This window comes from Ambystoma mexicanum, chromosome 1q, assembly GCF_040938575.1.
Source record: "Ambystoma mexicanum isolate Mex_15411 chromosome 1q, UKY_AmexF1_1, whole genome shotgun sequence".
Classification (NCBI taxonomy): Eukaryota; Metazoa; Chordata; class Amphibia; order Caudata; family Ambystomatidae; genus Ambystoma; species Ambystoma mexicanum.
This window is the reverse complement of record NC_090922.1, coordinates 499,224,894-499,237,900: the sequence shown is the minus strand read 5'-3', so window position 1 is coordinate 499,237,900 and position 13,007 is coordinate 499,224,894. Positions and strand designations below refer to the sequence as shown.

The 13,007-nt window shown below is 46.6% G+C and overlaps 1 protein-coding gene across 1 annotated transcript in view; it reads left to right on the top strand.

The window, feature by feature from the left end:
• The window catches only part of LOC138529593 (phospholipase A2 inhibitor gamma subunit B-like), a 211,434-nt gene that overhangs the window by 155,432 nt on the left and 42,995 nt on the right, over positions 1 to 13,007 (top strand). Inside the window, exon 3 of the mRNA XM_069640844.1 lies at positions 10,788 to 10,937. Within this exon, the coding sequence (XP_069496945.1) occupies positions 10,788 to 10,937 (150 nt within the window). The remainder of the gene's footprint in view (positions 1 to 10,787; positions 10,938 to 13,007) is intronic.

Below are 13,007 nucleotides of genomic sequence, written 5' to 3'. Positions count from 1 at the left end.
TGCATCAGTACGGCAATGGTGCCATGGCTAATATGGATGCCACTCACAAGGCACTTGGAGCCCCTACATTCATTTGTTCGTTGGCATGCATGGGTGACTTGTACATTTCACTGGTTGCATTGTGTGACTTCATTGCACCTACGAGGAGTTGTGCAATGTGGCCAGGGAGTGGTGTACAGGCACTCAGTAGGGCCTTTTACGGTTGGTTTGCGATGCCGTACTTCTCACCATGGCGGAATGGTACTTTCCGCCATGCTTGATGGCGTTAGGTACATGTCCGCTAGGGTCAGAATTCCCGTACCGTTGCGCCATGGTGGTAATTACGGTTTCGCAGTGCGCGCGTGCGCGTACTTGGTGCAGTTAGCGTTGGCGTTCACTACGGTGTCGCTAATGGCATCGTACTTTACGGTGACGGGTCATAATCGCACCGAGCGGTATTCGATGGCGGTATTGCATTTCCGCCATCGTTTTTCGATTTCCGCCAGGGTCGTAATGAGGGCCAAGGTCACTAAGCAGTATTTGCGCTGTTCCTCTTTCACCCCATTAAATGGTTTGTGTTTTATCATTATAACAACCGGTCTCAATTTTGGAAATTGAGATTTTTTTTGGTGTGTTTTAACTATTGCTATCGTACAACCACAATGTGTGCGATGGTGAAAATTTAAGAAATGTATATATACATTTGTTTTTTTATGTGGAAAATAGATTGTAAATCTTTGTGAAAATAAATTGTTAATGCTTTGAAATACTTTATATTGTCCCACTTATGTTTCATGGTGGAGAAAGGTTGAAGTATTGTGTTTGGCTAATCAGTTAACATAACACAGACAGAGAGAGGGGTAGCTGGTTTTTCCTTTTGAATGCTTCATGTATAACTTTCCCATTTAAAAACCGGTTCCCCGACATCAAAAAAAAGAGGGAAAGAACCCAATTTGTAATTCCATGTTATTATTTGCAACAGCAGTCTGACATTAAGTTCAAAATATTAGCTCACAGAACCCCTCTTCCACCCAACCATCCTTGGAACATGAATGTATAGCAGGAGCAAAGTCCAATTGCAGTGTAACTTCCTCAGCAAACATCAGAATGTTCAACAAATGTCAAACAGGTTAAGGACCTGTAGTTGGACCGGGCATGCCAGACCCATACAGTCGTCCGTCTTGGATGATAAAAAAGATTCCCCAAGTGTTAAAAACCTTTTCCGGGCATTGGCAACTTTCCTATGTGAGTCTTTCCGGGTCAGGGTGTGCCATAGTTTAATGAAACACAAACATAGTGTAAGAACATTGTCTAGATTCCCGTTCAAGATGATCACTTTAGCTCCCTAAAGCAGCTGTGTAGCGGGAGCCCCTCTTCACGTGCAGATAGGCTAGTGGTCTTTGTGATTATCTGTAGGGAGCATGTACAGCAGGACAGGTGATACAATGAGCACCAATAGCCTTCATCTTAGATCTTAATTCTAACCTAGGAGCACTTAAGCTCGGGGCAAGTCCACATTACATGTAATAATGGACCTCTCCCGCCTCCCACTCCCCCCCCCCATAGCCCCTACAACCTTGGTGCTATACCACAGGACGTCTGCCTCATATCACCTGATGCAGATCAAAACATCTGTCTATTCTCTTACCCTGTGCCTCTGACAATCTGGCATGTTTCATTTTCAACCTACACCTATTGGTTTCTGGTGTCTTTATATGACATAATAAAATTTAAAAAGTTGTAAAACCAAAAGTGAGAAAACATTTACTAGTTAAAATAATTAGGAGAAACAGATGACGTGGAAATGTGGGAAGAAATGAGGGGAGTGAATTCAACTTCAATTGAAAGACAAGATTTTTTCATAAAAAGGGCAGAAGGAAACCTACTTTTTGGGAAAGGAGGGGAAAATGGCCCCTTGGTAAAGGTAGGATGGAATAACTGTATGATTATAAGGTGGGGAAATTAATTGGAAGGTAGCTAGGTGGGTGCCAACAAGGAATGTCTGGAGGGCAACAGAAGGAATGGCATTGTAAACATTAGACTGGAAATAGATATATTGTGTTGCTGCATTTCATTTGTTAAAGTTACTATTTCTAAATTAAAAGTATAACATTGTAAAACGTACACAAACGTACACTTTAAAACTTTATTTAACGAAATGTTGCTTTCAAAATTTGGTATTTCAAACTTGAAGTTTTCAAACAACCCCCTCTGTGATAATCTAAAATGAATCTTTGCCATCACATTTAACAGAATGACAGCAATTAGCCAGTCCTCAGAAAATGGGAATATTTTGCTGTTTTCTTTGGCAGGTGGAGGTTTGTGCCCTGAGAGGTACAGAGTGAGTCCGTGTTCCCTCCCTGAATTGTAATTGTTAATTTGTATAGCACTTATACACAAGTGAAGTGCTTCAAAGCTCTTCAAGGCGGTAAGGGAGCAAGGGAATACAATAGTCATTCTTGGGCTATGAGGTTTCCGAACAAAACAGTAACTAGCGTACTAGGCCTGACTGCATTTCTCATAGTGCAAGTGCATGAAGTGTTTCAGGTGCAACCAGATAAGGGAGGGGGACAAGGCCTAGTAAATTCATGTCATGCAAGTGAACAGACGGAAGTGCATGGGAGGGGGTGGCGGAACAAGCGCGCCCAATCCAGCGGGGCCCTGGGTTAAGTGCAGAGAGGTTACCCCTCTCATGGAACGTCTACTGAAAGTGCAATAGTACTGAGCATAGTGCAGAGGCCCGGAGGCAAGTGCAAAGTCTGGTGGGGGAGCCTGGGACCTATGAGGCTCTGGGGGTGAGCCCGGGGACCTTTCAGCAAGAGCTGAACAGAGTTCGGGGTGAGACGAATGAGTGAGGCAAGGTAGAAAGAGGGAGGAGGCTAGCAGGGTAGAGGGAGAGAGAAAGAGCAAGAGAAGGCCTTGAGGAGTTTCCGGAACTTAAGGGGCTCTGGCTCCAGACAGAGAGAGGCAGGGAGGCTATTCCAGCGGAAAGCACCTGCAGAGGATAAAGATATATCCTCAAATCGCTGCTTGGCAAAAATCTCTCCCCCGGCAAAGAGTTGGAGGAGGATGAGCAGATGGCTCTAGAAGGAGAGTATTTAGGAAGAGAACGTTGTAGATAGTGTAGGCTCCTGCCCCAGAAAGCTGTGTGGACTATGCAGAGGGTCTTGAACTTAATCCTGGCAGCCATGGGGAGCCAGTGGAGGGATTTCAGCCCCTGAGAGATGAGATCCCTGGGCTTGAGGCCAAGGATACGTCTTGCGGTTCTGTTCTGGATGAGTTGTAGAGGACGGAAAGTAGAAGTAGGAAGATTGAGAAAGCGGCTGTTCCAATAGTCCAGTCTAGAGAGACCCAGAGCTCTGGAGATGGTGAGCGTTTGGGAGAAGGTGAGAAAGGGTAGAATACCTCTGAGGAGATGCAACTGGTAATGGGACTTTTTGTGGATGTCTGAGATAAGAGAAGGAGAGAATGGGGTCGAAAATGATCCCCAGATTTTTTGCCTCACTAGCAGGTGGGGGAGCATGGCCAAGGGAGGCTGGCCAGTGAGAAATTGGGAAAGCAGGGGCAGGGGTCCCAATGAGGACGATATGTCTTACTGTCATTGAGGCAGAGATTGTTAGCAGCACACCAAGACTGAACTGCAGACAGACGGTCAGGAATGAGCGAGGAGGAGAAAGAGGCCGAGGGTAGCCTGAAATGGAGTTGGATGTCATCTGCATAACACAGAGGTCAAGGTAGTGATCCTGTGGGCCAGTGAGGCCATGTAGACATTGAAGAACCAAGGGGATACATTAGATCCCTGGGGGACGCCACAAGTGGAGAGAGTGATGGAGGAGAGAAAGGACCCATGTTCAACCTGGGAAGGATGGTCAGAGAGAAAGGAGGCAAGCCACACCAGGGCCAGATCTGTCATGCCCAAGGTATCACGGAGACCAGGATGATATGGTTTACTGTATCAAAGGCAGAAGAGATATCTAGAAGAATGAGGACAGAAGCAGAGTTAGTCCAGATTTGAGAGCAGGTCTTTGCAGGTGTTCAGAAGAGCAGTTTCCATGCCTCTGGATTCTCTAAGGCCAGAATGATGGTCATGGAGACAACAACAGATTCAGTGTGGAGGGTAAACTGAGAGGTGGCTAATTTCTCCAGGAGTTTACGCAGGAAAGGAGCGATATAAATTGGGCAATAGTTTGCCCGGATAGAAGGGTCAGCAAAGGATTTTTTGAGCACAGGGTGCACAAGAGGGTGCTTGAGAGAAGTGAGGAAAACTCAGTGGAGAAAGAGAGGTTGTAGAGGTCTGCCAAAGCTGGAGCAAGAGAATGTGTCCTTGATGGTTTTAGAAGGGTATGACCTGATGCATGACCTGATCAATGAAGCTGATGTCAGGATGTTGTTGGTATGCATACAGTCGGTTCTCATCCCTTGCACCCAGTTAGTGAGGACACTGCCAGTAACCCGACACTCTACAATGGGCATCCAATCTGTATTTTCGATGTCTCATAGTGCCCATCCAATGCAAATACTTTCCACTTCATTGTAGCATCCCACAGAGATATGCTGTGTCCTCTTTGTTCTTTAAAACCTATTTTTGATGTCCGATTTTCATTGAGAGTTTGTGATTTTTTCATATATGCCATTAGTGCACAAGTTATTTTAAACATTGTCCCCTTCCACATCTGATGTTAAATAATCTTTTCTAGAATGGCTGGCCTAAAGGCACAATGGCCTCGCAGGGACTGATCTTGCTAAAACCGAAATGTTCATGGTAGACACCTAGTTTCAGGCCCACATACATGTGACCACATTGGTGTAACACAAGATCTGGGGGCCCCTCTGTGAGCCATGCTGAGGCCCCCCCCCGACTCGGCAACAAATCACGAGTTGTGCCACACTCTGGGCTGGCCTAGATTACCACGCTTGCGCAATATGCACAAACATGTTGCTGAAGGGGTATGCCACACACTTCACTAGGAGAAAGATATAGATATGTGTTTTAATGCAATATACAGCACACTTTCTTAGAAAAATTGGCTAAAAAGCCAGTGTTTAATATTGTTGTGTAGGGTAACACCAATACATGCAAGTCACCAACAGTGCACATGAACATTAATGCTTTGCTATTAAAAATGCCATGCCACAATGAAAGAAAGTCCAACTGCTGCACAATGTAGACCGGTGTAGACACATAATAACATTACAGTAAAGCATGCCAGGCCTCATTAAGACATACCTAGACTGGTTGCACCAAAATGCCAGTCAAAGCAATAACACTCATCAAGAAGAGAGCGCATTTCAAGCCTGCGTCTCTGTGGCCTCTAACCACACAGCCAAACTTTAAAATCTGCAAGGAACTGGCCAATCCTGTTGCAGTCTCTACCTCTCCTGTTCCCTCAACAGGCCCCCTTTATGGCTTTGGCCTCTTGCTTCTCCATTAAAACTCAGGACATCCTGTCCATTATCTCCTCTTCCTCTCACTCTTCCTCTCTCGTCCCCCTTTGGCCATCTATCCCTCTCCTCTTTTCTCCTTTGTCTCTAACATTTGACAAGGTTTCTTTACCAGTCCCATCTATCGAAGTGTCATTGAAGAGGACCATCAAGGACCACATTGACACCCTTGATCCAGCCTTGGCCGATTTCCGTAATCATTCTTTTGCCACTGGAACTTTCCCCTCTCCCAAACTCTTGGAAAAGCTGGCCAACTGCCAGCTTACACTCCACACTGAATCTGTTGGTTGTCTCCATAACCATCAGTCTGGCTTAAAAGCTGCCAGAGGCACGGAAAATGCTCTCCTGAACACCTGTGACGATCTGATCTCTAACCTTGATTCCAGCATTCCTTCTGTCCTCATCATTCTTGAACTTTCCTCTGCTTTCAACACACTCAACCACGCCATCCTGATCAATTGACTCTGTGAGAACCTGGGCATCATGGATCAGGCCCTGGAATGGCTGACCTTCTTCTTGGACCGCCCCTCCCAGGTACAACTTGGTTCCTTTCACTCCGCCACTTCGCTCTACCTGTGGCGTTCTCCAGGGCTCTATCCCATCACCGTGGTTTTTCAACCTCTACTTGGCCCCGTTGGCCCACCTGATCTCTACATTCTCCTCTAACTTACAGTGTTATGCGGATGACACTCAGCTTTCCTTCAGGCTCCCCTCATCCTACTCTCCTCTCTCACTCATTCCTGGTGTCATCTTCAACTCCACTCTCTCTTTCTCTCCTCACATCGCAGAGAATTATCCTTGGCCTCAAGCCCAGGGACAGTATCGCTCCAGCCATGAAATCTCTCCACTGGCTCTCGGTGGCTGCAAGGATCAAGTTTAAGACCCTTTGCATTGTCCACAAGGCTTTCTGGGGCTGGGATCCGCATTACATCCAACGCTCTCTTCCAAAATACCTTCCTTATCGAACCCTAATGGTTAGATGCTTCTCCAGGCAGAGAGGGGGGTGGTGGGGGGTAGATCCTTCTCCCCTGCAGGTGCCTCCCTCTGAAGTGGCCTCCCTGCCCCTCCCAAACTTGAGCCGGACCACCTGAAGTTCTGGAAGCAGCTCAAAAGTTCCTCTTCTCCTCTGCTTTTGCTCTCTCCCTCCCTTGCTGACCTACCTGACTTACCTGTCTGCTGTACCAACTGGTTGCTTGGCTTCCCTCCATCTCACTGAGTCCAGGCTCTTTTTCAATCAGTCACCATTGCACTGCCTCCGAGTCCCTTGCTCTCCTTGCATTACCGAATGCTGCCCTGGCTGCACTTACTCAGAACATTGCTGCCCTGTTTTCCCCTTCCCTCTCCCTTGCACTCCCCCCTCTCCCTTTCCCCTTGCACTTCTCATGCTCACACTTGCACGACCTGAATGAAACAAGGCTTAGTAAGTTTGTCTTCTCCCTCTGTTTTCCTTCCCTTGTCGTGCCTAAAAACACTTGTGTACAGGTGCGTTATATGACCTATCATATAATTTTATCCCAGAAAAATATACAGTGCTGCAGTAAGAAACGGCTAGACTGACAGAACCCAAATGCCATTCTAGCCAGGTAATTACACTTCGCAGGACTGCTGTATCAGAAATGCCTGGTTAAAATAAGTCATACCAAACTGAGGAATGACTAGACGGGCTGCACGGAAATGCCTCTCTAGCCAGTAATACCACATATCATGCCTGCTTAGCATGGACATGGATGACCATTATGATTTATTGCACAATCCCACCCCCCCACACATCCTCTCCCTCCCCAACCTCCAAAATCAGCTCATTGGCCCAGAATTACCTCCACACCACTCTTCCCTGTCCTAGTGCTTAGGTATGAGGCTCCTTGCCTCATTGGTAAGTACGGGGACAAGAAACAGTGGGACTAGGAGTAATGAAGATTACATGTTGCTAAGTCGGGCATTCCCTTCATGTACCTGTACCTCATCCAAGTACTTGTGTATGAGGCATACTGTCTCATACACAAGTACTGCCTCATGCACAAGTACTGGGATGAGGAAGAATAGGGCTAGTAGTAATGAAGATTAGCAATAAGTAAACAAAGGCATTAAACACACGTAGTGGTGTAACACCATTGAGCTGACTGGGCTTCAGCACTCCCCCCCCCCCCCCCGAAATAAATTGTGGGCTATATTGACTTGACCTGGCTGACCTACAGAGCAGTTGCTGCACAGAAAAGGACATAAATGTTAAGACACCTGGGTTTCGCTGTTAACAAGGGCCCGACCCAGCAATTACTAATGTACAGCATTTCACTGTTAGTACCTGCATTCAAATGCCACATTTTTTAAGCAATTGAAATTGCGATGTGGGTTTAGTACATGCATGCCAGGGGAGTGATTGGAAGGGTAGAGAGGGAACAGGAGACCAGTCATTCTCACAGATGTCCATAAGTGGGCGCTTTCAGACTTAAATGAGAGAGTTAACTGCTTTTAACATTGAAGCTGCACTAGAATAGTCTCATTAAAATGTATAAAGAAGTTAGATGCCTGCACACAAGTTTGCTTCTCCCCACCACACGTGAAGTTAGCGCCTCTCCCAACATTTGAAGGGTTAGCCCCCCTGAAATGTAGGTTTTGTTGCACCCCTGAACACAAGCACACACACCATTCACCATATATACACACGCACACCCAGCCATCCATATATTTAAGTGTGCATCCTTTCACCGTACACACACACACCCAGCCACCCATACATTTTTGTGCACCCTTTCACCATACACTCACACAGGCAGCCACCTATACATTTAAGTGAGCACCCTTTCACCATGCACTCACACTGACAGTCACCTATACATTTAAGTGTGGAAACTTTCACCATACATGAACACACGCATACCCAACCACCCATGCATTTGTGTGCACTCTTTCACCAGGCACTCACACACACGTCATGGGGTTGAGGGGAGTCATAGTACTTCAAAAATAAATTGTTTCTTTTTGAAGTCACTGACTTCATAAAGAAATTATTTCCGTTAAGCACTGAACCATAACGGAAATAACTTCTTTATGAAGGCAGAGTAACTTAAAAAATAAACTATTTATTTTTGAAGTCATAGGGCTTCCCCACTCCATGACATGGAGGCCTCTAGCCTAGGGTCTTCATTTCATGGGGCGGGGGCAGCTTCTGTTTCTGTTACAGAAATCATTTCTTTACAAATGCAGAGTGAATTCAAAAAGAAAACATTAAAAAAAGAAATGTTGAAAAAAATGGGGGCCCATCTGTGAACTTTTGGTTGCGGGGCCTCCCGCACCGCAGGGAATGTGGGGGCCCCTGTTACGTCAGTGTGTGACCAGCATCACACTGCATTTTTGTTCCACCCCTGCGTCAATGATCAGGAAGCTACGAGTTATGTTTGGTCTAGTGCGAGCCCTGATAACATGACCAACAACCTGACATTGGTTCTAAGCCGAGTAGAACATGAATGAGTAACATTCCATGATACAGCATGATGAGCTACAGTAAGATAAAACGATTTTGAAATGAGGTCCAGCTGGGAATAGGTCAGACCATGGATGTGGAGTATAGTATGAGGTGGGCCAGAGACATGTCGGCATCGCTCGGGGTTTCTGGAGTTTAGCAGAGCTGGGAGAAGCTTCAGTCAAGACACTTGCGTCCCCCAGTGCAGGAACCGGATGAAGCATGAATATAAGCTGAGCTAAGCATCGGCACATTGCTCAGAGTAGGTCGTTTCCAGTACTGGTGCCCTGAAAAAATGAATGTGTACAATCAGCAGGCAAGCTGAACATAGAGCTAAAGGGCAATGCAGGCTGTAGTGCTTGGGTTATGCATCTTCAGGTGAAAGTGTGGGAGACCTTAAGCCCAGTCGGTTGTTCATTTTAGAATTAACATTAGTTTGCTTTGGAAGCATGTCGGGTCTGGCACTTTGTTACCCTCTCTGACGCTGGTGTACCTTCCACCTGCCAGAAGGGCTACCAGAGTACCCTTGTGTGGACCCCGGTGAAAGATCACAACGCACATTGGAATTCCATGGATCACATTGGTTGGACTCTGTGGGATGTTCTAACCCACTAGTCTATGCCCTGCAACATCACTGTGTGCTGTGTTCATCAAAACAGAACGGCCACCGAAAAGCCTTAAGTGCACAGGAAAACCTGAAAAATAGGCCGCTAATCCATTTTTCCTATGTCAGTGGTAACACAGGAGACCACTGCCAAAACCTATGTGATTATATTGCATCTGATTGAATTCATATCAAGTTTTATTTCTGTGCTGCATTAATTTCCTATCATTGCATTCCATTGAACCCACACAAAGTTTATTTATGCTACCTTATTCTTCTCATCCATACTCATTCTGATTAAAGAGATAGTTGATTGTTGTGATATCACCCATTGCTGATCATTCTATAAATATCAATAGTGTGATAGTTAGATATTGTTCATATTCATAAAAGTATGATATGTATATATTGTTCAATTCATCAAATCTTTCAACTTTGCAAAACAACCTACTTCTTGGTTCAGTGAGACTGGGGGGTGGTGGGAGAAATTCAAAGAGAGGGGCGTGATATAAGGGTACATCGTTCAGAAATAAAAGAACTTTAGACATATAATTAAGGGTTCCAGCTGGGCATCTCACGCTAGGAGTTGACTTAGGTGTAGTGCTAGGTTGAAACCACTTACAACTGCCTGAGGGTCTACCCCCAGTCACTGGTAAGGGCCCACAGGTCTTGCATAACAGCTGACTCTGCCTCACATGTTCAGTGTGCGCGCCCTTCAGAGGGGATGTCATGCCCTCATTTCTGCAGCAGTCAACTTGGGACTCGAAGTAGAGGCAGAGCTGGAAAAAAAAGAGGAGACCGGAGGGAGGGAGGAGAGGAGTATATTCTTCCTGGAGGGTGGACTCTTGCTCCAATGGCAACCTTCTCCTTGAATCCAGGGGAACATCCGAGCCCGGCACCTTCACCTGCAGAAAAGTGGTAATCCAGACCTGTCAAGCTACTCCAATTGCCACACTCACATTTTCAAAACCCTCTTATCGGTACTACTGAGCCTTCACAAACTATTCACACTATGGATCCCAATTTTATTTTTGATTCTTCGCTCCTACTCCCATACACTCAGATTCACCTTCTGGCTATAGTTGCTCTTGAATGTGTTTATGAAAGGGGTCTCAGCGATCTCCCCCTCACTCTTCATAGAACTGTGAGATTGTTAAAAAAGTATTTGCTTTGTGTGAATGACCTGGGTTGCAATCTCCCTCCCTGCCGCATTTAACACATACAACCACACTTCCCTCAGGATGCAACATTACTTCCTCTGACATTTATCATAACGAGTTTTTTTTCATACCCTTTACTTAGTTTCAAACCTGCCAGTGAGAGAATTCACCCGTATGTGTGGACAAGCCATCTTCTGCAAAATCGATCAGACCATGACGGCTCCATCCATGACCATCCGCAAGAGCACCACCTGCTGCACTTCTGACACCTGCACCCCTCCGGAACCCAAAGGTACGTCTTTCCAGCTACCCTGATGAACCATACGTACATTAAGCATTGTCTCTAATTATTTATTACGCGCCGAAAACCCAACAGGCATAGGGGCGCGATGCAAGACACAATATAAAGCACAGGACGACCTAGAGGGACAGGCGCTGATGGCTTATTCGTTCAGCAGTAGATTCCTTTCCGATTGTAGTGCCAAGGCTAACGCACTTCCGGTGGAACCTGCTAGGAATGGGAACGATCCAGCCTTTTTTAGCCGCACCTTTGAAGCCCATATGTTCATCCCGGAAGCATTAGAACGCATCTGCCAGCCCGTCACCTGATGCATGACTCACCATCATCTCACTGGACTGCATCACCAGTGCAATCAACACACATCCTAACCACCACTTTGACACCCACCCACTCACATGACCACTGATAGCACGGCATGTGTCCATTACAGCAAATGCCCGCGCATATGGTTAGTCACGTGTGGGGCAGCACGGCTCTGACCACACTCCTAGATTTCAGGGTGTAGGAGCACGTGTATCATCACCCATTCAAAAAGCAACACGTAGGTCATCATATAACGCACTGCACCAACTATAGCACCCCATGACAACGCCCTCACCTGCCATATATGTAGATATTGAGTAACACACGCACACACACTAACCAGCCACCACTTTTTGTGGCTCAGTGAGGTACAGGAAGTGGGCAAGACAATGTGAGCATTTATTATTTTGGGCAGGGAATTAATGGGCTGTCAAGGGAATAGCTATAGACATTGGATGCTTCTGTAACTTGCTTAGTGCTTAACGGTGTACCCCATTGCCTAAGTTTCTAGTATACAGCCAATCGCAGTTTGAGGAGCAAAAGGATCATGCTGTGCTCCAACTGAATGTCATGGAACCAGTGGAAGGAACTACAGCGTGGGTGTCGGGCATAGTGGCCAAACCAAAAAAACAACTGGGAAGGGCCGCGTCTGCACCTGTAGAATGTAAAGACTGAGATCAACTGAGGGCCACTCAGGGTTCCGCATCATTAAGGCTAAATGGAGTCATGGTTCTTCATAGCTAAATCTTTGCATCGGGCACCATCACCTACAGCTGCTTGACTATTAGTCATGGTGCATTAAAGCATGCTTGCCTCTCAACGCTGCCCACCGCTCTGGTGCATCACTAGTGGCTGGCATATTCCAAGACGTGATCCAGATGGCCGCCTTGATCTAAGCTACCTGTGCATGCGCCCACAAGGGCAGAGTGCTGACCACCTTGCTGCCACTCTCTGAAACAGACCACGGCTAGAGTGTGTGCTCTGGGCTTGCCATTGACCGGCACATCCAATGGCGGCAACAGTACTGCACTTCCACCAGCCTCTAAACAACCAACACTAACCCAGCTAGAGCTCTGGCCTTCTCGTGTTCACTCCAGCATAGCTATGGATGATGTCTGCCACCAACTTTCACACAGCATCAACCATAGCCTCTGTCTTTAGAGCCACACACAGCATTCAGTGCAGTGCTGTCCCACAAGTATCACTATTGTTAGCAGTGAACATCTGATCCCCATGCTCCCCCATGCTCGATGCCCTAAGGATGCCACATAGGCAGGGGCACACTCCCCCTGTTTCTTCACAATGCCATCCCCCTAGCTGACTGTATCCACCTCTTAATAAAGTAGAGAACACTGCATGCATTGCCCTAAAGCCGACCATGAAGCCCCTTCCTCTCTGCTGCATCTATGAAACACTGCGCTTGACACCCCGTGCCTCTCCTGACCCTGTCTGTGATACCTAGGTTCCAATATAATGCCACTGAGGCCATTATCCTCTGTCTATTCAGAGTGCCTTCATCTCTGCTGCAAAGGTGTTGTGAAAGCCATTGTTTGCTTGTAGTGCCAGCCAGACACAATGCAGGTCATGCAAATGCCCCAAAGCAACTCTGTGACCCATATGTGCACCGCGCACTGCATGCAGCACCTACTGCTGCCATTAATGCGCAGGGGTGGCCTGCGTGCAAGTAGGACTGCCTACAGAACCTACAGTCTGGATCCTTGATGTCAACCATGCATTAAATTGTTCTTAACTTCCCAT